Source organism: Hippocampus bargibanti, linkage group LG07 (assembly GCF_051943395.1).
Source record: "Hippocampus bargibanti isolate YZ-2025 linkage group LG07, ASM5194339v1, whole genome shotgun sequence".
In the NCBI taxonomy this organism is placed as follows: domain Eukaryota; kingdom Metazoa; phylum Chordata; class Actinopteri; order Syngnathiformes; family Syngnathidae; genus Hippocampus; species Hippocampus bargibanti.
This window is the reverse complement of record NC_142740.1, coordinates 25,527,404-25,553,077: the sequence shown is the minus strand read 5'-3', so window position 1 is coordinate 25,553,077 and position 25,674 is coordinate 25,527,404. Positions and strand designations below refer to the sequence as shown.

Sequence of the window (25,674 nt, the reverse complement as noted above, 5' to 3'; positions counted from 1 at the left end):
ATATATGTCCATAATTCAACCAAACAGTGCCGGTTGTTGTAAATGGATCATATGATTCTTCAGTTTTAGCTGCCTTTTTAACACCATTTATAGCGATGGAAACTGTCCACCGTGTACCAATGTCTGATCCCCTTTTAAGAAGCTGTAATGGGAAACTACTGGTTAAGTGTGATCCCTCCCATTCCCTCTCCTGGCAGTTTTAATGCCCTGCCCCGCCTTCCCATCTCCCCATTTAATGCTATGCCAGACACCCCGCGCGATAACAGGTGTCCATGCACAGTTTTAGTCACAGCCTGAGGTATAGCGAGACACGAGTTGAGTAGTCTGTTGAAGAGCTGATTTGTGTCATCAGTCACAGCAAACAGTTCCTATGGCGTTGATCTCTCGGGGTGGATAATCTGGCTAATCTTGTAACCGGGGGTTGACGGACTCCGCCTCTTCTTGCTCTCCTCTGGAATCCCCAGCACCCCCCTTCCCACGTCGTCCTCCTCACCATTCCTAGAAAGTAGAACGCATGCGGAGTTTCTGCCTCATTGTTTTTTTTTTAGTTTGTCAAGCGCACCATCACTCAAGTCGGACGCCCGGGACAGCGGCTGGCATCCTGCCAGCTCGCACCTGAAGGCATGTGGCAACCTGCGGCATCAGCCGGAGGTGGCACCGCGAGAGAACTGTGTTATGCTCACTGTGAGTAGTCGACTACATCCTTTTAAGGAATAACCGGAAGTAGATCACGGTCAGTTTTGTGTTTTTATTAGATTTTTTTTTTCCACTTTTTCCCCCCCATGCATCGTTAAATATCACTAACGGATGCATTATGGTAATACCTCTAATCCCGGGACGCTCTTTATGAAACTCATCTTCCCAGGCTTGAAACTTTCTGTGCATATCATGTGTGGTTCTTAGCAGTGGGTGGATTACACAGAAAATGAGGGGATATGTCGTCTTTTACAGAGCTGGGAACCATATTTGGTCATTTCAAGATGAAAATAGATATACTGTTCATTGATATTATTATAATGAGATTTAAATAGTTAAATTTGTATCTTATTTACGTATATTCTTTCCTTTATTTATTTGTATGATTTTCAAGGGCCAAACTTTCAGATTGAAATATGATATTGTTTGCAAAACATAGCATTTGCTCAGAGTTTTCTCAAAGTCAGCTATAGTGGATGAGTGGCTTGCATACCTGCATCACAGTAGAGGTTGGAGGTACAAATCCCTGCTCTGGCTTCCCGGTGTGGAGTTTTCATGTTCTTCCCGCACCATATATTCCGGTTAAAGCGCTACATAAACCAATATGTATGTATTAAATTGTATTTTGGACAGCTGCCCTCATTTCAAGATCATATAACTCCAGACCCATATAATTTAGTCATTAAAATTAAATGTAGTCATTATGAAAGAAAATAGTGTAAGGTTTCTTACGCTGCATTGAATGTTTATATAGTCCTAAAACTCAAGTCTGTCCTGGAATTCGAGTGACAATGACAAAAACCCTGGCACTGGAGTGGACAAATTTTTTTTGTACATCGTCTGGCAGTGAATGCGTTAATTAGTAGGTATGAATGAATGTGAGTTGAAATTATTTCTTGGCAATATGTGCCCTGTGATTATCTGACGACCAGTTCAGGGTGTAACATGCCTCTCGCTACAGTTAGCTTGGAAGAAGCGGGCAAAAAAAAAATAATGGATGTTTAAATGAAATGTTCATTGGTGTTCTCAATCATGGGGAACCCCCGCTGGTCTTCAGCATATGTGGCTTCGTCCTTCACTATCTGTTTGTCTCTCAACCCGCTTCCTTTCCTATTAGCCCTCTCCATCCTGCTTTCCCTTGCCGTTCGCATCTGCCGTCCGTCAGCCTGCATCCTTCCGTCAGCGCTTGCTCTGGTTTTCTGCTTTTCCTCCTTCCTGTGTTTGAAGGAGGTTTGGGAGGTGTTGAAGTGAGCTCCCGGGCTCACATGCTGTACTCGGCCAGCTATCGGGCATCTGTGCTTGTGTGTCCGTTGTGCTCTGTACTATCAGTGTCCTTGAAAAAGCCATTGTATTCATGTCAGTTTTTTCCCTGTAAGCCATTGTTTCTCCACTTACACTCTATCAAAAATACTCGCTTAAGAAGTGCAGTCAACATGTTTATGTACACTCACATTTACACATATGGACAACTAAGAGTCTTGAACGAATTCAACATTTTAGTTTTTGGATTGTGGGAAGAAACATGATCCAATGGAGAAAATCCATGCTAGTGCTAACAAAATGCTCACGCTACAAAGGACAGGAAGGCCAAAGTAGAAATTGGTAATATGAGGCTAATGTAGTGGCCGCTTGCTCCTCCTGCTATTGTACGACCATGTGTACCATGAAACAAACAAAAATTAAATAAAGAAAAGAAAGCATCTCTTCTGTTATATTGGGGCTAATGTAGTGATTGTGCGTAGCTATCATAACATAATACAACAACATAATAATAATAATAATAATAATAATACATTTTATTTCAAGCGCCTTTCAAAACACCCAAGGACACTTTACAATAAAAACAACAAAACAAAGCACATAACAATAAAACCATAAGTAAAATGATACATAATGAAATAGCAGATAGAACTATACATTTAAAGCAATTTTAAACAAGTGGGTTTTGACTTTGTTTCTTCACACAGTGACTTAAAAATGAAATACACCACTCAACCGAACGGCAGAAAAACAAAATAACCCTTATTTTGCCTAGGCAATAATACATCATTGTTGTCAGACCAAAATACTGTATTTAACTCATTCACTGCCAAATGTGTAAAAGTGTGTCCACTCCAGTGCCAGGGTTTTTGTCATTTTCACTCAAATTCCAGGACCCACAGAATATTGAGTTTTGGGATTACATAAACATTCCTAAATTATATGGCTCTGGAGTTATGGGAGTTCGAAATGGGGCCGAAATACAACGCAATACATCCATATTTGTTTATATCGCGCTTTAATAACAGCTGAAGCTGGAACAAAGCGCTAACATGGAAAAAAGAGAAATGCTGCCCCTTGTGGAAGGGAAAAACATTGCCAGAGGCCATGACCAGCGCTTTATCGAGCGCTAAACCGAAACTCGAACAAATTCTGGAATGTCGCTCCAGGTCCCATTTTCAATTCCCAAATACATTCGGAAATGGCAGTCAATGAATTAAAAAAGATGGATACGAATGGTCTCTGTCATGGTAGTTTGATCCAAATATTGAACATAGTTTGAGTAAATTTATTACTTTTCTTGTTTTGTCTCGACATTGAACATTTGATGAATGGATGATTTAAAAGAAGCCATTTTGTAGATGGATGTATCCCGCCCAGCTGCAAAGGCTTCATAGATTTGCGTCTATCTTAGTCAATATCTGCAAATAGCTCAACTGAAACGTGAAACCACAGCATTATCATAAAACGCTCAATTAGGCAACACGCCGGAGCTGAGAATGTCGGTTCATTAATTCTAACCTTTGTACAAAACAGTGAAACGAAAGCAGGCTTTATGTTCTATCACGACAATCTTCAGTATTTATCGTCCCAGGACAATAAATGGAACATCACATGCTACAAAATAGTTCACAGTCTAATGAGGTTTGCGCCATAGGGGGGCGTGTAACAGGGCACAACAACTGTTTCTGTAAATTCCGACATGTTGCTCAAATCATTTTACAATGCAGCCCGAAATCACATGCACGTCAGCTGTTCGACAGTCATGTCGTTAGCTTGTTTCAACTAATGACAATTGGACTCATTTCACGTGTTGCGCCACAATCCAATGTCGCGAGTACAAGGCGGAGTTGTGATGGTTTAAAATTATGCAAAGGATTCAACTTGTGAACTTAACACGGGCTGTTTCAGTTTCATTGTTTCATTGTTTCATTTTCAGTACTGTCAGCTTTATTAGTTTTTTTGTTGTATTTTTTTATGTTATTCATTAGAAAAACCTCAATGTTTTACTTCAGGTCACAAGGTCTAGAGGTCAGGTCACCCTAGGTGTGTATGTTTGTGAGTGAGTGTGCATGTGGATGTGTGTTTGATCCCTTGTTTCTGTATATCATCGTTATGTTTATGTATTTTTAGATGCTTTTTTTTGAACTCATTCACTGCCAATCACAAATTTATTCGGGAATTGAAAATATGACGTAGAGCTCCATTCCTGAATTTGTTCGGGTTTTATTTTTTCATGCTTGGGTGCCGATAAAGCCCTGGCCATGGCCTCTGGCAATGTTTTTTTTTTCCACAAGGGGGCGACATTTCCCTTTTTTCCATGTTAGCGCTTTGTTCCCGCTTCAGCTGTTGTTAAAGCGCAATATAAACCAATATAGTTTTGCATTGCATTGCAGTATTGCATTGTGTTTTGGACAGCTGCCCCCATTTCAAGCTCATATAACTCCAGACCTATATAAATTAGGAATTAACTCTTTTTTTCTGGTGAAGGAAGAGAGTCTAAGGTTTCTAACACTGTATTGAATGTTGATGTAGTCCTAAAACTCCATATTCTGTGGGTCCCGGAATTTGAGTGACAATGACAAAAAACCCTGGCACTGGATTGGACACATTTTTGTCTGGCAATGAATGAGTTAGTAAGTTTTCTTTGTCTTTTTTCAATGCTTCGATTTAGTTTTCATTTAACTCATCCACTGCCAGACAATGTGCAAAAATGTGCCCACTCCAGTGCCAGCGTTTTTGTCATTGTCACTCAAATTGCAGGACCCAACAGAATATCGAGTTTTAGGACTACATAAACATTCAATGCAGCATAAGAAACCGTAGACTCTCTTCTTTCATCAGAAACAAAGTTTATTTCGATCTTACTTGGTTGTAGAGTCATCTGCATTGAAAGTTGGGGCGGCTGTTCAAAAGGTAATTCCCAAATAAATTTGGGAATGGCAGTGACGGCACATTGCACATAGAGAGATGTACATCGTCACTTAGCCAAAAAGACGCTCTAGTTTTTCTATCCTTTAATTCATTAATTATACTCTACTTTTTTCAGCTTTTTTTTCCACTATCTGTAATATTTTCGCAGGTCTGTATATAAAATGGGAGGCGGGAGCAGCAACGTATGTCTATATGCGGGACAATGTACATACTTTATTTTTTTGAAACTCCATTAGCGTACTGAAATGATCCATTATTGCACCCAACAGACACCGAAAAAAGGGTTTAACTGTTGTCGAAAATGGAGCAGAGGTCATTCATCATCTTTTCAGGGAAAGTTTGTGTGTTCACTCAAGAGTTCACCACGGGGCAGAACTTCGGGTTCAAAGGAGTTCACTGGTGCAAGTTGTTTGTGTTCACTTTTTACAGCCGTATGGTGGAAGGAAAAACACATTTTGGAGAAATAACATTTGAGTGTTTGATATTTTCCCATCATTTTCAACTTTGATCTTTTTTTGATTCTTCATTGGGATGAATGAAGTGAATATTCTTATTTATCGCGGATTTCCAGTTGTTAACTCATTCACTGCCAGACGTGCAAAAATGTGTCCACTCCAACGCCAGGGTTTTTGGATTAGGACTACATAAACATTTAATAAAGTTTTAGAAACCTTAGACTCTCTTCTTTCATCAGAAAAAAAATAGTTAATTCCTAAATTATATCAGAATATCATTATATCAGAAAAACAAGTTAATTCCTTAATTACATGGGTCTGGAGTTACATGAGCTTGAAATGAGGGCGACTGTCCAAAATACAATGCAATACATACATATTGGTTTAGATTGCGCTTTAACAAATGCTGATTTGGAATCAAGCGCTAACATGGAAAAGAATGGAAATGTTGCCCCCTTGTGGATAAGAAAAATCATTGCCAGAGGCCACGGACAGCGCTTTATCAGCACCCAAGCATGAAAAAACCAAACCCAAACAAATTCGTGAATGGCGCTCTACGTCATATTTTCAATTCCTGAATGAATTTGTGAATGGCAGTGAATGAGTTAATAAAAAGGGTGCCCAGGTTGCAATGCATAGTGACCCAGAGTGCAAAGATAAGGCTCGATCTTACCGACGAGTGTGTGAGTGAAGAGAAAGCCAATCTCGTGATCTCAACAATCCATTTATCTCGCATTCTTATATTTCAGCGGCCTGCTGGGCCAGTGGTTAGCGCTTCAACCGCACAGTGCAGGGGTCATGGGTTCGATCGCGGCTCCGGCCTTCCTGTGTGGATTTTGCATGTTCTCCCCGGGCCTGTGTGGGTTTTCTGCGGGTACTCCGGTTTCCTCCGACATTCCAAAAACATGCATAACAGGCTGATTGAACACTACAAAATGTGCCTATGTATGTGAGCGAATGGTTGTTTGCCTCTCTGTACACTGCGATTGCCTGGAAACCAGTTCAGGGTGTCCCCAACCTACTGCCTGAAGACAGCTGGGCTAGGCTCCAGCGACCCTTATGAGGATAAAGCGGATTATTTCAAATTTAACTCTGAACAGACATAATCATAATCTCATTGATCGTTCTGGATTATGTCAATCAAGTAGAATTGGTTATTGATTATCACGCCATGAAGTTGTTTAGTCTACAGTATACTGTAGACTTCGCTCTTGTCTCCGGATGGTATTATTCCTCAACAGACGCCCTTTGCACACTAAAATAGGAGTTTTGAATATGCAATGAGAGATGCTCCCATACCTCGAAATACCGTCAAACTCAATCGCTCAAGTTTTTACGTAAAATGTTGAATAAATTGCATTTATATATCAATCCGTTTTATGTGTAGTTTATTGATCCATATACACACGACAGAAGCGTCTCAATTGATAGTCGGCTGTTCTTTCCCAGACTGAGAGATTATATGTGTTTGGAGGATAATGTTAGTTTTTTTCTGTAGGGGTGGTTTTTGTGGGGGGGCGGGGGGCAGATTCCATGCAGGATGTTGCCCCCGCCATCCATCAATCTGTCTATCTCTCTCTTGCTATCCTGCCTCCATCCCCTCCTCCCGCTCCTCTTCGGCCTCCCCACCTTCTTGACAGCTGGCCTGCTGAGCTGCACATACTTACCCGGGGATAAGAGGATTTAGTGACACAATTGATCAGGCATCAACCTCATTTAGCAAAGAAATTAATGTTTCGCCCGGGTTGTGATTTTTCCACTTGTATGCTGGGGTTGAGCGATCTGTGTCTTTCCCCAACTTTGGATGCAGCGCAGACCTCACGGTTAGGCGACTTGTTAATTACATTACTATGTGCGTTCAAGGTAACGAGCTCTGCAGACAGTCTGCCTGATGACTGTAGGGTTCGTTCTGCTCTCTGTCCTTTTGGTCGATGACAGATATGCGCACACGCTGCAATCGGCATGTGCAAACAGCAGCCAGACATGCATAAATAGGTATCGAACAGATGGGAAGTTTAAGATCCGTCTCTCCCCTAAGAGCTAATCTGGTATTTATTAAGGCACGTGTTGTTTTGGAGTCAATCTGTCGCGACCCTCCCATCAACGAGCCCACTCCCACACTGTTCTCCGTAGAGGGGATATGATTAGTTAGTGGGCTGCGATCTTATTGAATTACAGCACGGTGAAGCGCTCTATCCAGCTACCGGTGTAATTAACAATGAGGGATTTAGAGGGGTTTTCAACCAGGGGGATGTTTTGTTCAACCTGTTGCATCATCCATATCAGCTGGATGTCTTGCCCCCCCTCACCCAATATTTTTTTAAGAGTGTTCATAAACATCTGCAAATTGCTTATGATGTTAAAGATCTCAATACATTCAAATCCAATTGTTCCACTTAAGAAAAGAAAATCTAGTTGCAGTGTCCCCCTATCCACTTGTATTAAAGGACAACCGACGTCTCCGGACAAGTTGTGTCCATAATTTGTAAAATGGCTTCAAATTACTTCTACTGAGCGTATTTTACAAAGATTCCGTCGCATAGGGCTATATCTTACGTTATAAGACTCGCGCTGAATATTCCGGAAGTCTAGTTAATGAGTTGGTGACGAGTCCTCACACTACATCACTAAAGGAACGCCCTTGACTTCAAAAAGGACACATTGTAGCAGTCCTTTCATCACGTCAATGTATTTGGCTGTACTTGGCTGGTCTGAAAACTTTGTGTAGAACCAAAAAAGAGGCAGAAGAGGGCGACAAAGCTCCATGTAAGGAATTAATCAGCCTGTGGAAACGGGTTGATTAATTCCTTACAGGAGCTTTGTCGCCATTTTCTGCCTCTTTTTTTGCTACATTTCACGCCCCCATATTTAATCGATTGCAAACATGTATGCTTTCCTCTTCAGAACTTTTTGAATCATATTCATAATTGGACGAGTAACAAGAAAGCATATTCTCCCATTCTGAAGCCATTGTTTTGTTTCTCCAGCAAGGCAAGACGTCTTGCGGTGACTAAACTATTAACTCATTCACTGCCAGAAGATATGCAAAAACGTGTCCACTCCAGTGCCAGGGTTTTTATTCACTCAAATTCCAGGATCCACAGAATATTGAGTTTTCGAACTACATAAAAATCCAATGCAGCGTTAGAAAGCATAGACTCTCTTCTTTCATCAGAAAAAAAGAGTTAATTTTGAAATGATATGTGTCTGGAGTTATGTGAGCTTGAAATGATGGTGCCTGTCCAAAATACAATGCAAGACATACATATTGGTTTATATAGTGCTTAAACAACAGCTGAAGCTGGAACAAAGCGCTAACATGGGAAAAAGGGAAATACTGCCTCCTTGTGGAATTGAAAATACATGACCAGAGGCCATGGCTAGTGCTTTATAGGCACCAAAACAATTGAAAAAAAAAAAAAAAAAACAACACATTCGGGAATCGCGCTCTACATCATATTTTCTATTCACGATTTTTTTTGTGAATGGTATGAAGGAGTTAATGTAGGTAATTATATTCAGGGTGGGGCTCAGTCCCAATCGCACAAAATTATCAGCACTTTACTGCGTACATTTTGTAATTCTTTGGTGGGTGAAAGTAGATTCCAAAACCAAATTTAAAAAAACTGTTATAGTGAAAATAGTATTTAAAGAATTGTAGCAGATTGCCCTGAATAAATTGTAGCATCCGTACTGCAGAACCAGAAGATGGTCAGAGACCATCGTCAGAGACCATTGTCATCGACGTTAAATGACGATTATTTGATCGTTTTATTTACAATTTTTGGCATCGTCGGAATAGATTTTGGGGAATCCTCTTCCATGTTTACCATCGGCATACGTATTTGAAGGCTAACAGTTATCCTTTATTTGGTTTCCGGGAATGATCCATGTCAGCTGGGCCCGCAAATAGGATTTCTTTTGAACATGGTTCAGGAGTTTGGCAAGAGTTGACCTTTGGTTTGCGTTTTAACGGGTGGCCTTCACTGGTCTCCTCTGTTTGCTCTCAAATAGATGACTGCGTCCTCATAGCAATATATCGGCTTGGCCTGAGTCCAGCAGACAAGAATCAATGGAATGGATCAGGATCGGACGGTTTCATAAGATGCGTGCGTGCATGTCCTCAATATTTGAAAAAGGATCTTTTGCGAGATGCGCGAGGCAGGATGAATAGAATGTAAGATGTTTTGTTTGGATGAAATGATTCCTTTGAGGACATTTGTAGGAATTAACCCATGGGTGTCAATGCCGAGTCCCGGGAGCCAAATATGGCCCGACTCATCATTTTATTCGCCCCACAAACGCAAATCAAACTTGTGAAATTCCATGATGATTGCTAAGGTTTGACCCAAAATTTCAAATTGTCCCACAATAACGGTCATTATTTTTGACCTAAAATTTGAAAACTAGTTATTCATTAACTTATTCGCTTCCATTCCCGAATTTATTCTGGAATTGAAACTATGACGTAGAGCACCATTCCCGAATTTATTCAGGTTTTCTTCTTTCTTGTTTGGTTGCCGATAAAGCGCTGTCCATGGCCTCTGGCAATATTTTTTCATTCCACAAGGGGGCAACATTTCCCTTTTTCCATGTTAGCAGTTTGTTACAGCTTCAGCTGTTGTTCATGCGCTATATAAACCAATATGATGAAAGAAGAGCGCTTAAGGTTTCTTACGCTCCATTGAATGTTTATGTAGTTTTCAAACTCAATGTTCTGTAGGTCCTGGAATTTGAGTGACAATGACAAAAACCCTGGCACTGCAGTGGACACATTTTTGCACATGGTCTGGCAGTGAAGTGAGTTAAGCTACAGTACCTTGTAGGACTTTTACGTTAAGTGTTAAACTTGCCCAAACTACATTTATAAGTAATATTCAGTACCGTGCCCTTATTTCTGCAGTTGTTGGAAATCTGCGGCAAATTCCACCGCCGCCCATTGGGATGGGACTTGATGACCGTTATTATGAAAACTGGACTGAAGGGCACTTTTAAAATCCACACACACCACTCTATCTTATCCTAACTGGTCTCAAAGGATACTGATGCATGTGAGAGCGTGTTCCCAAATTTTCTCCGACTCAGTACTTCCAAAATAGATTCAATTTTTACAAGTCCTTACGAGAATTTGTCATGCACACAAAGAAAAACATCATTCTGGAGAATGAAGACAGAACAGTAAACTCCATTATATAATCATTTTGCACTAATGACTGCGCTTCGGCTCGCATCGAATTACTGTACATCATGCCTTTTGTTGCAATTGTTCGAGTTTCATATGCATTGGAGCAATTTTGTTGTCTGTCATCTAAGAGGGAATACATATTTGCCTTGCAGGGATCACTTAGGGCATACGTGGGAGTGAGTGCTAAGTGAGTGGATGGAAGCAGTAGCTTCTGTACTAAACAGGAAGTTGCACAACATCTGTTCTGTAGAACACAGTAAAGGAGTGAGTGAATTCATGCCCCGAATTTACACAATACTTTGATATATGCCAGAAGCTAAATTCAGGAGGACTGATTTATTGCTGACAGCACATAATGTAAAAGGGACAGAGTGACCGCTCTGGATTATTAGTAGATATCACGGGGCGGGTGAGTGAAAGTGTGCGAGTGTACATTGTTGGGGTGTCACACACATGTCAGCAGTCTTTTACGGAACTGATACAGAGACCAATCCTGCTGATCACATTTTCCGCTGCCACCGACATCCGTTTTGTTATTAAATAACAATTTACCAAGCTAGTTATATATAAGTGCATTGCACGCTGGGTCCGAACAGGACAGTAATTTCATCTGTGCTGTATGTCATGCATATTAGCATATTTGACAATTAAGATGACTTTGACTTTTGACTTTGACTAGTTCCTGAAAATGCCAGTAAGAAAAATAAATAATAAACAAATACATTCTAATAAATAATCCTATATAATATATAAATGTATAAATATATAATAAATAAATGCATCTCTGTTTTTCAAAATAAAATAATTCACTTTAATTTTATAATTGATAAATATTTACTAATAACAGAATTCAAAATAATACAAACATTGTAACTGTTTTCAATCTTTGTTTTTTTGGGCGAGAGCTAAGTTTAGCCAGGGTTATTAACTCATTCGTGCCATTCACAAATTTATTTGGGAATTAAAAATATGACGTAGACCGGGTTTTGTTTTTTCATGCTTGAGTGCCGATAAAGCGCTGGCCATGGCCTCTGGCAATGTTTTTTCTTTTCCTGAAGGGGGCAGCATTTTCTGTTTTTCCATGTTCGTGCTTTGTTCCAGCTTCAGCTGTTGTTTAAGCGCTATATAAACCAATCTGTAAAGTGACTTTGAGAGTTTTGAAAGGCGCTTATAAATTAAATGTTATTATTCTATGTATGTAATGCATTATATTTTAGACAGCAACCCTCAGTTCAAGCTCATATAACTCCAGACCAATATAATTTAGGAATTAACTCTTTTTTTTCTGATGAAAGCAGAGTCCAAGGTTTCTAACACTGTACTGAATGTTTATGTCGTCCTAAAACTCAATATTCTGTGGGTCCTGGAATTCAATTGACAGTGACAAAAACCCTGGCATTGGAGCGGACATATTTTTGCATGCCTGGCAGTGAATGAGTTAATGGAAGTATTTGAAAATGTGGTTACCCGCTTTTCTGACACATTTAATGTGAATGTTGTCAGATGAATACGAAATTATTTATGGTACATGTAGGTTTTCCACTTCTTTTCTGCTTTTGGGTTATCGTTATGGATTAAGCGATTAAACCTACAGTATCATCCACTCTGAAACTTGATAACATAATAACGTGGCAAGTAACCGCTGCCCGTGAAGGCTTCATATCAGCAATACATTTTTTTGGGGGAAGTTGTGTGTCTCAGATTTTCACTCTTCATCGCAAATAGGGAATTATTGGCGCGTGTGGCTGCTGCTGCTGCACATACACAGAAAAACTTAACCTGTGACTGTAAAGTGACGTTGAGAGTTTTGAAAGGCGCTTATAAATGAAATGTATTATTATTATTATTATTATTATTATTATTATTGTGAATTTCATCTGCTGTGCAGATGATGCAAAGTTACCAAGATTGCTTTAAATCACTTTGTCAGAATCTAATAACCGCCTTGTCATTTGTCCTAGCTTGCATGCTATCGCACTCACATGACATTTGTATCACTTCCTTCGTCAATGTCACATTTCACCCCGCGCCCCCACCCCCCAAAAAAAAGAGTTATTTGAGTCATAGACATTAGCGCGAGAGAAGTACATGACATTATTACCGGGTGCTTGCCTGTGGATGGTGGCACGCACCCGTTGAATGCACGTGTCTGTATTTGACGCAATTGAAGTTGGGGAGAAACAAATGACCTCAGAGCTATGGAACATGCATGAAATTACACACACAGTGCATCCCGTTACTCTGTTGAGTGACAGATTTTCTAAGTAGGTCATCTATGCAAATGCCAGCATGTCAGTTCACATCAATAGATCCAAAGCAAGGTCAGCATTCTGGCAGCAAAGTCGGGAAGGCCTCACTCTGGTCAGTTGTTGATACGAATATCATTTCATGCAGTGTTTGGGATTAAAGTCATAGCATGGAACAATGATAAATGTGATTTTGGAATTCATATATTTGAATAGATGAAAAAAAATGAGACAAAAAGACTATAATGATGAAACTGCAGCAAGTGAAGCAAACCAAACAAGGTGCATTTCATATATTTTTTTTTTTTTTGCATATCATTTTTTTTTATTGATTTATGTTGCTGTACCAAGATGGTAAAGATAAAATTTAGGCCAATTTAGATTCTGCTATTTTTCTGAATAAAATTCCTATAAATTGAATTTACAGATGAAAAAAAAAACGCTTTTTGTTTTTGACTTTATTTATTATATTTTTATTATATGGTCTATTAAAGCTTAACAACAATAAAGATATGGATTGTAGCAGAATATTTGCCTGCTGTCCAATATTTCTTCTGTAGAATTCATTTAACAGATGTAACAAAAGGGAAAAAAATGGCAAGTTTCTTTTTTGAGATTTTTTTTGGGGGGGGGAGTGGGGCATCAACCCATTGTATTGTATTTATCTTTGTCTTATATTTTAATTTGTTCTTATGTAAAAAAGTCATAATTCTTTCAAAGGTTCCAAATATTTCTTTGACTGTGATAATTAGTCATGCATTTATCACCGCCATCCTTATCACTCGATTATCACCATTGCCAGACTGAATCCACATATGCAGTTATTCCTCCAACCACTAGGGGCGCTATATGAACAAATTGTCAAGGTGTGGCATGTTGTAGAAGAAGTGTCTTGGAAATACCGCCCATTATTCTGTGCTCATTTCCTTGTCGCGTTACAATGGCTTAATATTTTTTTAAACAATTTGAAATCAACATATTGTAGTTCGTTTTGTCTTTACACTCTTACTTAACACATTTGTGAGGATAATTGGTGAAGAAAATGAAATGGGTGGATATATGTTGTCGACTTTCTAGAACACAGGTGTCAAAGTCAAGGCCCGGGGGCCAAATCTGGCCCACCACATAATTTTATTCGGTCAGCGAAAGCAAGTCATACTTTTGAAATGCCACAATGCTTGCTAAAGTTTGAACCAAAATTTCAAATTCTCCCATGTAAACCACAATAACAGTCATTATTTTTGACTTCAAATTTGAAAACTAGTTATGCATTAATTCATTCCCTGCCATTCCCATTATTTGTGAATAGAACATATGACGTGCCATTCCCGAATTTGTTCGGGTTTTTGTTTTTCTAGCAAGGACTGCCGATAAAGCGCTGGTCAGCCCTGTGACAAAATTTAATTTAACTAGATTTAAAATTAATAGATTTTTACTCTCGAAAAACAATATATATATATATATATATATATATATATATATATATATATATATATATATATATATATATACTGTAGAGTGAAGGATAGTCATGGGCTAAATCAGGCGTCTGCAACCCGCGGCTCCGCAGCCGCATGTGACTTTTTCACCCCCCCTGCTGCGACTCCCTGCGGCTTTAGAAAATAAATAATGAGTATTTAATTCAATGTATATTATTTTAGTTCGTTCGTTTTTAAAATGTAATTGTAATTTTGAAGATTAGAATAAACAGAATAAAACGTATTAATTTTTTTGTCCCTCATAATATACGTCACAACCATCGACAGTGGACGTATATCCGGTCACAACCGCCAAATTGCGCACGATTTCTTGAATTTTTCGACACCCAGGTCGGTCAACTATGGATAAATCTAAGAAAAGAAAAGTATCTGAAGAAAACAGAACATTTAATGATACGTGTGCAGATTCGTTCACCTTAAAAACAGACATCGCTCACGCCTGACAGACGACAGCTTACAGTCCTGTGTGAAGATGAAGGTAACGTCATACAGCCCTGATGTGCACAGGCTGTGCGCTGAGGTGCAGGAGCAGAAATCACATTAACCAGGTGATAAATATTGTATTTGCCATTTTGCAAATATTATTTTTATTTTCAAATAGACATTGAGTATTATATTTGAAAGTGATCTTCAACCCAACGTCTTTTTTTCAGAGTTTAAAATGTTTTTGTTGCGTGCAGAAATGTAACTTCGCTTCTCTGTAACAGTTCATTGATTCATAAAGGCAACACACTATAGTTTGTTTATGCATATACGTATAAAGGTAAAAAACGATGATGAAAAGATGCAGTGTTGTCTTCATTTTAAATGTCAAAAGGATTTTGTGGCTCCCAGTGTTTTCTTTTCTGTGGGAAATGGGTCCAAATGGCTCTTTGAGTCGTAAAGGTTGCCGACCCCTGGGCTAAATGAATAAAAATGATCTACTAGATCACAGGTATCAAAGTCATGCCTGGGGACCAAATCTGGCCCGCCACATCATTGTATTTGGCCCATGAAAGCTTGTGAAATTCCATGAAGATTACTACAATTTCAAATTGTTGTATGTAAACCACAATAACATTCATTATTTTTGACTTCTAATTTGAAAACTAGTTATTAATGAATTTGTTGTGTGTCCTGTATGAAATACATGGATCGGATTAAACATTCTAATGGCTTCCCTAAATTCATAATGGCCCCCGAGAGGAAACCGGAACTCCAATGTGGCCTGCGGCAAAAAATGAGTTTGACACCCCTGTTCTAGAAGATCTCTTATATATTTGTTCATTGGCACTGCATCACAATTCTTCTTCTGAATAAACACTTTCACAAGTGATATGTAATCCATTTGTGTTGTTTAATTAAAAAAAAAATGATATAGCACTTGACTGATTCCCATTGTCTTATGTCACATCCTAATCGAACACTCCCTCCTCTTGCAGACTCGACCGGGCCAATGAGCACGGCTCATTCCCACCCACACACCTCGCCGATGGGCATGGTGGGCCACCCGTCGGTCATCAGCACCTCCAGACACTTGCAGTCGCCCATGTCCTCAATGGGCTCCCACATGAACGGCCTAGCCTCACCTTACTCCGTCATCACGTCGTCTTTGGGCTCACCCTCCGTATCACTGCCGTCCACGCCCAACTTGAACTTCGGACCGCTCGGAAGTCCACAGGTAAGGCGGACCCGGCGGTGGTTTAGATGTTCGTGTTATCTCAAGACATAGAATCAACTTGTATGTCATTGTTGGGTGAATAATAAAAAGTTTTGGCCATCTCTGTCAAATCACATGGACAGTACGATCCGACCAGTCTAAATATAGCATTCAACTGTGTCAGACAAAGTAAATCTGGATTATGTCAGAAATGTGCTGTAATATGTTCTCGCCATCAAAATACAACAGCTGAATACAGTGATACCTCGGCTTACAAACGCTACAGCTAATGAACTTTTCGCCTTACGAACATTAAATGCGTGAGAATATAATATTGGCATACAAACTAGTTTTTGGGAAACACACGGAGGGCCACTAGCTTTCGGCGGAAGAACACCAAACCACACGGCTGAACAGCGCCACAGTGGTTGCCGGACTACTTTTCCACACCCCCCTGTCATGATGCGAAAAGAAATGTTCAATAATTTCTTGCTTTCTGGATTTTGGATGGGAGAACGGTGCGCATTTCTCCCCATCCAAAACAGTACAGTCAGGCAACCACTAATTGCCTCTGAGAAGGTGATTGCAACCACCTGGGAATGGCCAATTGCCGCTAGGACCTGATTGGCCAGAAGCTCAGGTGAACCACCTTTAAAACCAGATTGAGGAAGTCACTTCGAGGAGGAAGAAGAGGGAGAAAGGCCAGCCTGGAGAGCAGTGTTACTTGTGGTCTGCCTAAAACTGATTAAGCTGATAAAGAAAACTCAAAATATCCTTCCTGGATCTGGCTGAGTGAACTTGTATCATCTTTCCAATTGCTTGCTGTCTCGCCGCATAACACCCCCTTTCTCTGAGTTCATACGTTGCTTGCTATTGAGTGGATACTTTTGCTTTTTTGGGACCGAAAAAGACCCCACCAGAGGCTAGTGTTCAGCCAAAGAGGACATAAAACAAAATAACGGTTGAGCAGAAGAAGGAGATCATCGAGAAACGCAAACGAGGTGTGGGTTTGTGTTACTTATCGTCTCAGTACCAGTATGCTAAGTCGACCATTGCTACGTGTGGCTAAGGGTGTTTCTGTGTTGTCTAAGCAACGGTCTCAAACAATAGAAGAGGTTGAAAAACTTTTGTTGGTCTGGATTAACGAAAAGCAGCTAGCAGGGGACAGTGTGTGAGGGTATTATTGCAGAGAAAGCACTGTAACTTCACTCGGATATCATCAAGAGGCAACTACATCAACAACCATCACAAGGGTAAATAAAACAACTTTATTATACTGTACAGGTTATTTCTTTAATTACAATACAATAGCACATGTATTATGCATAAAATATGGTACATTTTGTGTAGTTTTAAGGCTTATTTAGTAGAAAATTATGTTTTATGGGACCTGGAAACAGATATTTCTCATTTTTAATGATTTCCTATGGGAAATTAATGTTTGGAAGACACTTTTTGCTTTACACACACTCTCTGGGAACCAATTGAGTTCATAAGCTGAGGTATCACTGTATAATATAATGTATACACTAAACGCGTATGGTTTTTTTTTTTTTTTATTCCCTGAGCAGTTTAAACATATCAGTTCGACTCGCATACCTTGGCCTTCCAATCGCTCATTCTCACCGCGTAGTGACCTTTCAACTTGCGGTCCTTGAGGTCACCCCGGTGTCTGTTGTCATGTTAGCGGGCTTACGGCACAGTCCTACCATTAGCCCTTTAATGAATGCTTGAAAGAGCGAGATAGAAGAGAGTGAGAGGCACGTACAAGAAGATTGCACATTTTCTCTCTCGCTCTGTTTATGTCTCCGGTTCAAGCTTTTGTGTCTTTCTCTTGTGCAGTTTTATAATAGTTTTTATGCTCCGTACATGATTGTTTTGAATGTGTACAGCACTTTTTGGGGGAATGTACAAACCCTACAGGTACACGAGGTGTGTCAGAAAATCCTTTCGGACTGTTGTCACAAAGGATATACATGGTACTTTAAGACTGCAATCAAAAAGATTCCTGTTTGGTACATTGAGTACTGTTTGGTGGCAATTAACTCACTTCACCGCAACAGCAGCCTGGTAGATGTGAACATTTCTTCAAAAAAAGAGGCAAAAGAGGTTTATTGCCGACTTAGGCGGAGTTCATTTTCAAAGTAAACATAAAAAAAATTAAGGTACTTAAAACATCCATATATTGTGGTTAAAATCAGGTTATCTTAATGCTAAAAAAATGCAAAACACCATTGATGGGCTTACAGATACTGTTGGTATCACAATGGTATAATATTGGTTGGATTGGATTGGATTTACCTTTATTAGTCTTGCAGTGGATACATTTACATTTCACAGCAGCAAAATTATGAAAAGAGAGGAAAGGAAAGAAAGAAGTAGAAAAACAAAATACAGGAGCTGCTGGAAAGGCAGTCACTCTTGCGGCGCCATCTTGAAGTCAAAGGAACAACAAAAACTAAATAACACATTGTGTTGCCTTGTGTATGAAACATGCTATATAAATCAATTTGTCTTGCCTTGTCTTCAATCAAAAGTCATTTTTTATCTTTTGGGAATTATGACTGGAAGGTATCAGTGGTGAAACCTCTTCTTCATGCGTGTCTCTATCTCTGGATAATACTGCCCTCTGGTGGCCATGGCATGCCATAAGGAGCAGCACAATATCCACTAAATTGAAGCAAAAATCGTTCAATTCTGGTAGCGAAATTTTAAAATAAAACCACCAGGCCATTATTAAATCATTAAAATTACTTTTTTCTACAAGTTAGCAGCGCAAGAGTTGCTGACTTAACAGCAGCTCATATACTATATTTAGTTTTTCTACATATTTTTTCCCTTTTCTCTTCCTTTTAGAACGTTGCTGTTGGGAATTAGGAATTTCTCCAATGTGAGAAAAATAAAGGTGATCTTATCTCTCATTTAAGTCCTGGAACTTAAAATGAAAAATAAAATAATATGAAAACCCATATCTACAGAAGAACAAAAGTATATTAAATAAATCAAAATTATAAATATAAGCATAACTAACTAACTAACTGAATAAACAAACAAATATTTAGATAAATAAACAAGTAAATGACTCAATAAATAGATATGTGAAAATAAATAAATATGTAAACATAAATAAATAAATACATTCCCCAAGATTGCTCTCAATTATACTGTTTGGTATAATGGACTATGACCATGACAACACGCTAATGGAGCTTCCTTGGCCACAGAAAGTTGTCGAACGTCCGCAAACATGCCCCACAGAGGCCAGCGCTGCAGACAATATACTCTACGTACAGTACGTTCTGTTGACTTTATAGATCCATGCCTGTAGGGACACTCAGGGTTAATACAAAGCCATTTGGTCATTGTGCCATATGGAATCGTGGACTGTACATCCTTCTTTGTTCTCCGGTCAACTCAAGTTCATGACAACAAGTCCAATATCGGTTCATTGTAGCCATGTGGAGCTCCCAGCTAGTTGCAGGCCATCTAATGACATTTTGAACTAACATCAACTAATGTACTGCAGAATTCAGTCAAAATTTCAATTTAGATTTTTTTTTCTGATAGATTCAATTCACAATTGTCTTCAAATCAAGTTTTATTGCAATATTCCCTAAGAACAGGAACATTTATAGAAAATTGCTCCATACCATCAAATGCTTAAAAGCTGTTACTCTAATAACGAATGGATATTAAAGACACTTTGTGTGTGAGGCAATCCCTTATCATGATTGTTAAAATCATCCAATAAGGCAAGATGTACTGCGATCAAATCTCAACGTGCAAGTTTATGTAATAGTGTATCTAAATATATATATATTTCAAATTTTGCAGGGTTTTTGTGTATTCATTGGTATTGTGTTGTATGTTCTTCACAACACGTTTACATAAAGAATGTATGCTGCATCAATAATCCAATACTCGATGCTTGCCTGTGTTAGAAGCACGTTGTTACATGTCTTAAGCCAAATGGGCATCTGAGCAGCCGTTTAGCGTCAGCATTGTGTACACGGGTGAAATTAATTATGAGTGAAATCTGTGGATAAGTGTGCTGAAAAGCACTAGCTGCAAAAGGGGCTGAGCTGGATGCTCATTTAAGTACAAGTGTTTGCCTTGAGGGCACATGTAGACTTTGAGCAAGCTATATGGGGAAGCTCACAGGAAATAATCCCACGCTTGCTCGTCTCAGCCGGAAGGTCACCACCTCGGAGGTCTGGGATGAGTCCACCATTAGGCGAGCATCGGAGGAGAGTGCACGTTTGTAAATAAGTGATAGGAAAAGCCTGAGGTGACTGAAACGTGGGTCCTTTATGTCACACTGCATCATATATATAGGACAGAAGGGCATTTGTCGGTCAATGTTTCCAGCTGGGATGCAGATGTTTACACATAAACAGCAAAAATAAATGAATAAATAACTAGAAAACTGCTGCTTGTCTCTTGTCAGCATATGAGGTCAAAGGATGGGATCATGATAATGAAAACATTAAAAAATGTATTGTTCTAGCACCGTTTTTTTTTTTCTTGAGCATGTCAGGTTTTCATTATAATATCATATGCAATATCGTAATTTAATGGCCAATATTTACGATTTCAGGATTTAGTTTAGCAACAGGTAGATTTTTTTTTCTCTGAAACGTCACCTATAAATTACAATATGGGATGAAATCCAAGATGTGATTACATTTAAAAATGTTAATAGAAATCTTTTTTTTTTAAACTAACGTGTTAGGAAAAGTTACCAAAAAGAGATTTTTTTTATTTCAGCATCAAAAATACATTGAGAGACACAAAGTTAAAAAATCTGGTCAATTATAATTGCGTTAACAAAGTTTTAAGTGTTATTTTATATCAGCATCAAAAAATCATATAGGGACACATAACTTTGCTGCTGTGAAATGTAAATTTCTCCACTGCGAGACTAATAAAGGCAAATCCAATCCAATATAGTCAAAACTTTATGGTACCAAGTATGCAAATTTACAAACGAGCGTTTGTTTGGCAATTTGCATACTCAGCACGGCAGCCAATCAGAAGCCTGTTTCGTGCTTCGGACTATACCGTGACTGAAAAGTGTACTTGAGAGTTTTGAAAGCCGCTTAGAAAGAGGAGGCCACGTGGCTTTGAGCAGACAACGCAATGCAAACATTGCATTTTGCACCATCACGACAAACGACAACTGGAGCAAAATCTTCAGTAAGGGATATTTACCATATATTAAGCAGGGGAGCTTTTGTGGTACGTACTTCCTTAATTTAAAAAAAAAATCCTTTATACTTTGCAACAATGTTTTGTTTTTTGTTTTTTTTTTGCGATTAGTCGTCTTATTGTGTTTCAAGTTGTGAAAAATGGGGCAGGCAACTTTTCAGATTTGTCTGCCCGGGTGTCCGCTAATTTTTTGTCATGAGTTTCAGACAATGTATCTGCATAATAGATACATTTAGGGACACAGTCATTTTTTTCTGTCTGATTAGAATTGCATTCACAATGTGTGATAAAACCAAAGCGCACAATCTCTTACCAGTTAAATTTAAAAATGTAATTAGAAATCATTTTCAAAAACTAATGTGCGAGGAAAAGTTTTGAAAAAAAGTGTATTTTATATCAGCATAAAAATACATTTAGGAATACATAAAGTCAATTTTTTTCTGGCTAATTACAATTGATTGAACCCAAACTGTCAAATGCAAAAAGTGAATAAAAAAAAACATACAGCAGTTGCTTAATGTCTTTTTAACGGCGATGTCACATTTTGTAACAATACTTTCAAAATATGTGTGCAAAAGTCAAAGTTTTACACAACAGCTCTCTGTAGTCCTTCTCAACATTCCCATGGTGCGTAAATTTATGCAAGCGCTTCCCATTGCTTCTCTGAGAGCTCCACTTGCCGGTGACCATGTGACTGGCGTCATGTGCTTCTTCGCTCTTAGACTTCGAAACATTAAGAAACCTGCATGACAAGCTTCGGAGAGAACAGTCAGCTCTCCCACTGAGCAGGCATGTGACATACTTTCACAATAAAATGATTCGTGTGTTGTTGATTTAGGCCGTAGGGGGGGGGGGGGGGGGGTGAGAATAAGACAAAATAAGTAAGAGAAGGAACAGGTCACGAGACCACCTAACGCCATTCACTCTTACTTCCTTTCCATTTCCTGTCTTTCCCCAATTCCCTTCCCTTGACTGTTGTTCTTTCTTCATTTTTGCTTCTCAGATGAACTCTATGAACAGTGTTAGCAGCTCAGAGGACATCAAGCCTCCGCCGGGACTGCAAAACCTGGGGAGCATCAACTACCAGTGCCCGAGCCCGGGGGGGATGTCAAAGCACATCTGCGCCATCTGCGGTGACCGCTCCTCAGGTGACCTACGGGGCAACTCGACACAAAGGTGGAAACTCAACATAAGGGCTTCCTTCAGCTGAAGATGACAAGTTTCCTTTCCTACAGGGAAACACTACGGGGTGTACAGCTGTGAGGGATGCAAGGGTTTTTTCAAGAGGACCGTGCGCAAAGATCTCACTTACACTTGTCGAGACAGCAAAGAGTGCCTCATTGACAAGCGCCAGCGCAACCGCTGCCAGTACTGTCGCTACCAGAAGTGCCTAGCCATGGGCATGAAGAGAGAAGGTACTTGGTTGGCTGGCCAATGCCATCCATTTTTCATTCAGATTTTTTTTTATCCACAACATGAAAAAATATATAGACATATACAATAAACTGTCCATGCCAGTTCAGAGAGATTAAAAATACATGAATAACTGAATGGATGAATCAATAAATAAATGAATGAATAAATATAAATGCATAAGTACACAAATACATAAATAAACAAATAAATACATACTTACATAACTACATAACTACACACATACATACATACATACATACATACATACATACATACATACATACATACATACATACATACATACATACATACATACATACATACATACATACATACATACATAATACACGCATACACACGCACAGACAGACATGCACATTCCAAGATGACGTCTTTGATCCACTGGTGAAAAGGAGACTTTTATCCTCTCCTCTTTAATCTAGAACTGCTTCATGTAATAAAGTGTTTGTCTTGTACTCAAACATAATAATAATAATAATAATAAGACATTTAAGTTCTAAGCGCCTTTCAAAACTCTCAAGGACACTTTACAATCACGGGATTTTTTTTTTGTGCGGGTGAGCAGCGGCAGCCATTCGCGCCATCATTCACTCTACCCGGAAGTAACACAGCAGCAAAGTTATGGAAGGAAGAGGAAAGGAAAGAAAGAAGTGGAAAAACAAAATACAGGAGCTGCTGGAAAGGCAGCCACTCTCGCGAGTACATGGGGAAAGTAATTAAGATTACACAACTGTCCATGTTTTTATGTTCCTGTTTATTATTTTGCTTTGTGTTGACGATTATGTGAAGCGCTTTGTTACAGCTGCAGCTGTTGTGAAAACGCTATATAAATTAGGATGTATTGTATAATATTGTATAAATAACCAAATAAATACATACATACATAAATGATCAATTAAATACTTATATACATACATAAAAAAATAATTTGACTGTAAAGCCTGTAAAGTGTCCTTGAGAGTTTTGAAAGGGTCTTATAAATGAAATTTATAATAATACAGTAAAGTCTCGTTCTATCGATATTCAAGGGAGTCCGAAAAAATATCGATATAACCGGGACTATCGATATATCCAACCCCGTTTGCATGTAATTTTCTCCGCGCGTGCATAGAAATAGTATCGATATAACCGGGACTATCGATATATCCGATATCGATATAACAAGACTTTACTGTAATAATAATAATAATAATACTGTATATAGGGTAGTAAACGAAAGCATCTTAGATTATGTAGTTGCACAATTGTACACACCCGTTTATAAGTGGGATTTGGCTCTTTTCAGAATTACTGTATCCACTTTTGTTCAAACCTATGCTAAATAGACTCAGCAGACAGCCACTAACATTTTAAGCGGTGATATTCATGCGAAATAGAGTCAGCACCCTCCGGCCCACTATCAATTGATGTTTGTCAGAGTGTGAAATATCATTCGTATTATTAACCGGTGGGTTGCATGGTGGAAAAAAAGGTTATGAACCACCATATGTGCCCTTGGGTACCGGTCACCCCAAATAAAGGTCAGCATTTATGGTAAGAATAAAGTGAACACCCATTGTACAGTATGTTTGTAGTGTCATATAAATGATGTCTGGCTAAATCTGAGTGTGTATGTGTGTATGTAGCGGTACAGGAAGAGAGGCAGCGTGGGAAAGAGCGTGGGGAGAATGAAGTGGAATCAACTAGCAGTTTCAATGAGGAAATGCCCGTGGACAAGATCCTAGATGCTGAGCTAGCGGTGGAACCGAAAACAGAGACGTACTCCGACGGCAGCCCCGGCAACTCAGTAAGCCTTCAATATAGTGACAGACACATAAGCACATTTTCAAATCAACTGTAACAAAAAAAAAAGTCTAATTTATGATTTCTCAAATGGTATGTATGAATCATTATTACGACATAGCTGATTCACGGGCCACTATTCTCAAACTGACCTTATTTTCATTTTGTCTGAGGAACCGATAAGCATCTATTTGCTTACTGTAACATTCTAAGTTGCCGCAAGATGATGCTAAGATACTAGCTAATAGGAAAGTAGCACACAGTGTATGTAAAAGTGTGTTGAAATGACTGCAAAAAGTATTCAACTTTCCACATTATTGATCAATATGACACACTAGCTAGCTAGCTTGCTAATAGTTAGCTTGCTTGCTCGATATCGCAATGGTTATTGTCAATTTAGCAAAGATGCTTCTTATCCAAAGGTCTTTGAGTTGATGTAGGCCCATAAGTACATTTTCCTGGTCATCAAAATATACATACATGTATAGAATGTGAAAATGTTTTTTTTGTCTTGTTCAACCGAGGGTCAAAGAGTCCAGTTGGTACATGTGGTTCCTTGTCGTATTTTTCTTGGTCTAGATTTTCCAATAATTTCCTTCAAACTTACATGAATCATTGCTTCATGCTGCAGCAAAAAAATTTAAGATATTACTGTTATTGTGATCCAAGATGCTTGTGGTTTGCCAAAAACTTGTTCACAAGTCTCAGGAGAATGTCACTGTTGTGTAAAGCACCCCAAAATGGGATCCACTGAGCAGATTTTATGTTGTCTTGACATTTGTTCTGGAATCCCTGCTCAACCTCCCCTTTCGTCCGCCTGTAGACCAACGATCCCGTCACCAACATCTGCCAGGCAGCGGACAAGCAGCTCTTCACATTAGTGGAGTGGGCCAAGAGGATCCCCCATTTTTCAGAGCTCCCTCTTGATGACCAGGTCATTCTATTACGAGCAGGTGTGGATACATATGTACAGTATAGTATATATAGTGAAGGATGGTTTTCTGAGGACTCTTAATGTGCCAAATAAGCATAATAAGTCATCTAGCTTGTTGCTAACATACAATGCTATGGTGGCCATGTTGGGAGGGGCAACATTCATATCAAAAGTAATGCATGGACATTGAAATTAATTGTTTCATCCTATGTTTTTATTAGTAGCCATTCCCTCATTCGTAATTAAACACATTTTTGACCTATTAAAAAAAGAACAAGAAGAAGATTTTATTTTTAAATATGCTGAAGGCCACCCAGCTGTGCCCAACAGTCCTGGGAACCCAGTTTGACAACTACCAATGGAGCGTATTTTTCACTTAACACACATATTTTAACAGAA

The 25,674-nt window shown here is 39.0% G+C and overlaps 1 protein-coding gene across 1 annotated transcript in view; it reads left to right on the top strand.

Moving 5' to 3' along the window:
- Positions 1-25,674, top strand: part of rxrgb (retinoid X receptor, gamma b) — a 40,399-nt gene that overhangs the window by 10,737 nt on the left and 3,988 nt on the right. Inside the window, exons 2-7 of the mRNA XM_089000535.1 lie at positions 549-684; positions 15,697-15,935; positions 22,126-22,270; positions 22,358-22,537; positions 24,185-24,345; positions 25,165-25,294. Coding sequence (XP_088856661.1) covers positions 624-684; positions 15,697-15,935; positions 22,126-22,270; positions 22,358-22,537; positions 24,185-24,345; positions 25,165-25,294 — 916 coding nt within the window. The 5' untranslated portion in view covers positions 549-623. The remainder of the gene's footprint in view (positions 1-548; positions 685-15,696; positions 15,936-22,125; positions 22,271-22,357; positions 22,538-24,184; positions 24,346-25,164; positions 25,295-25,674) is intronic.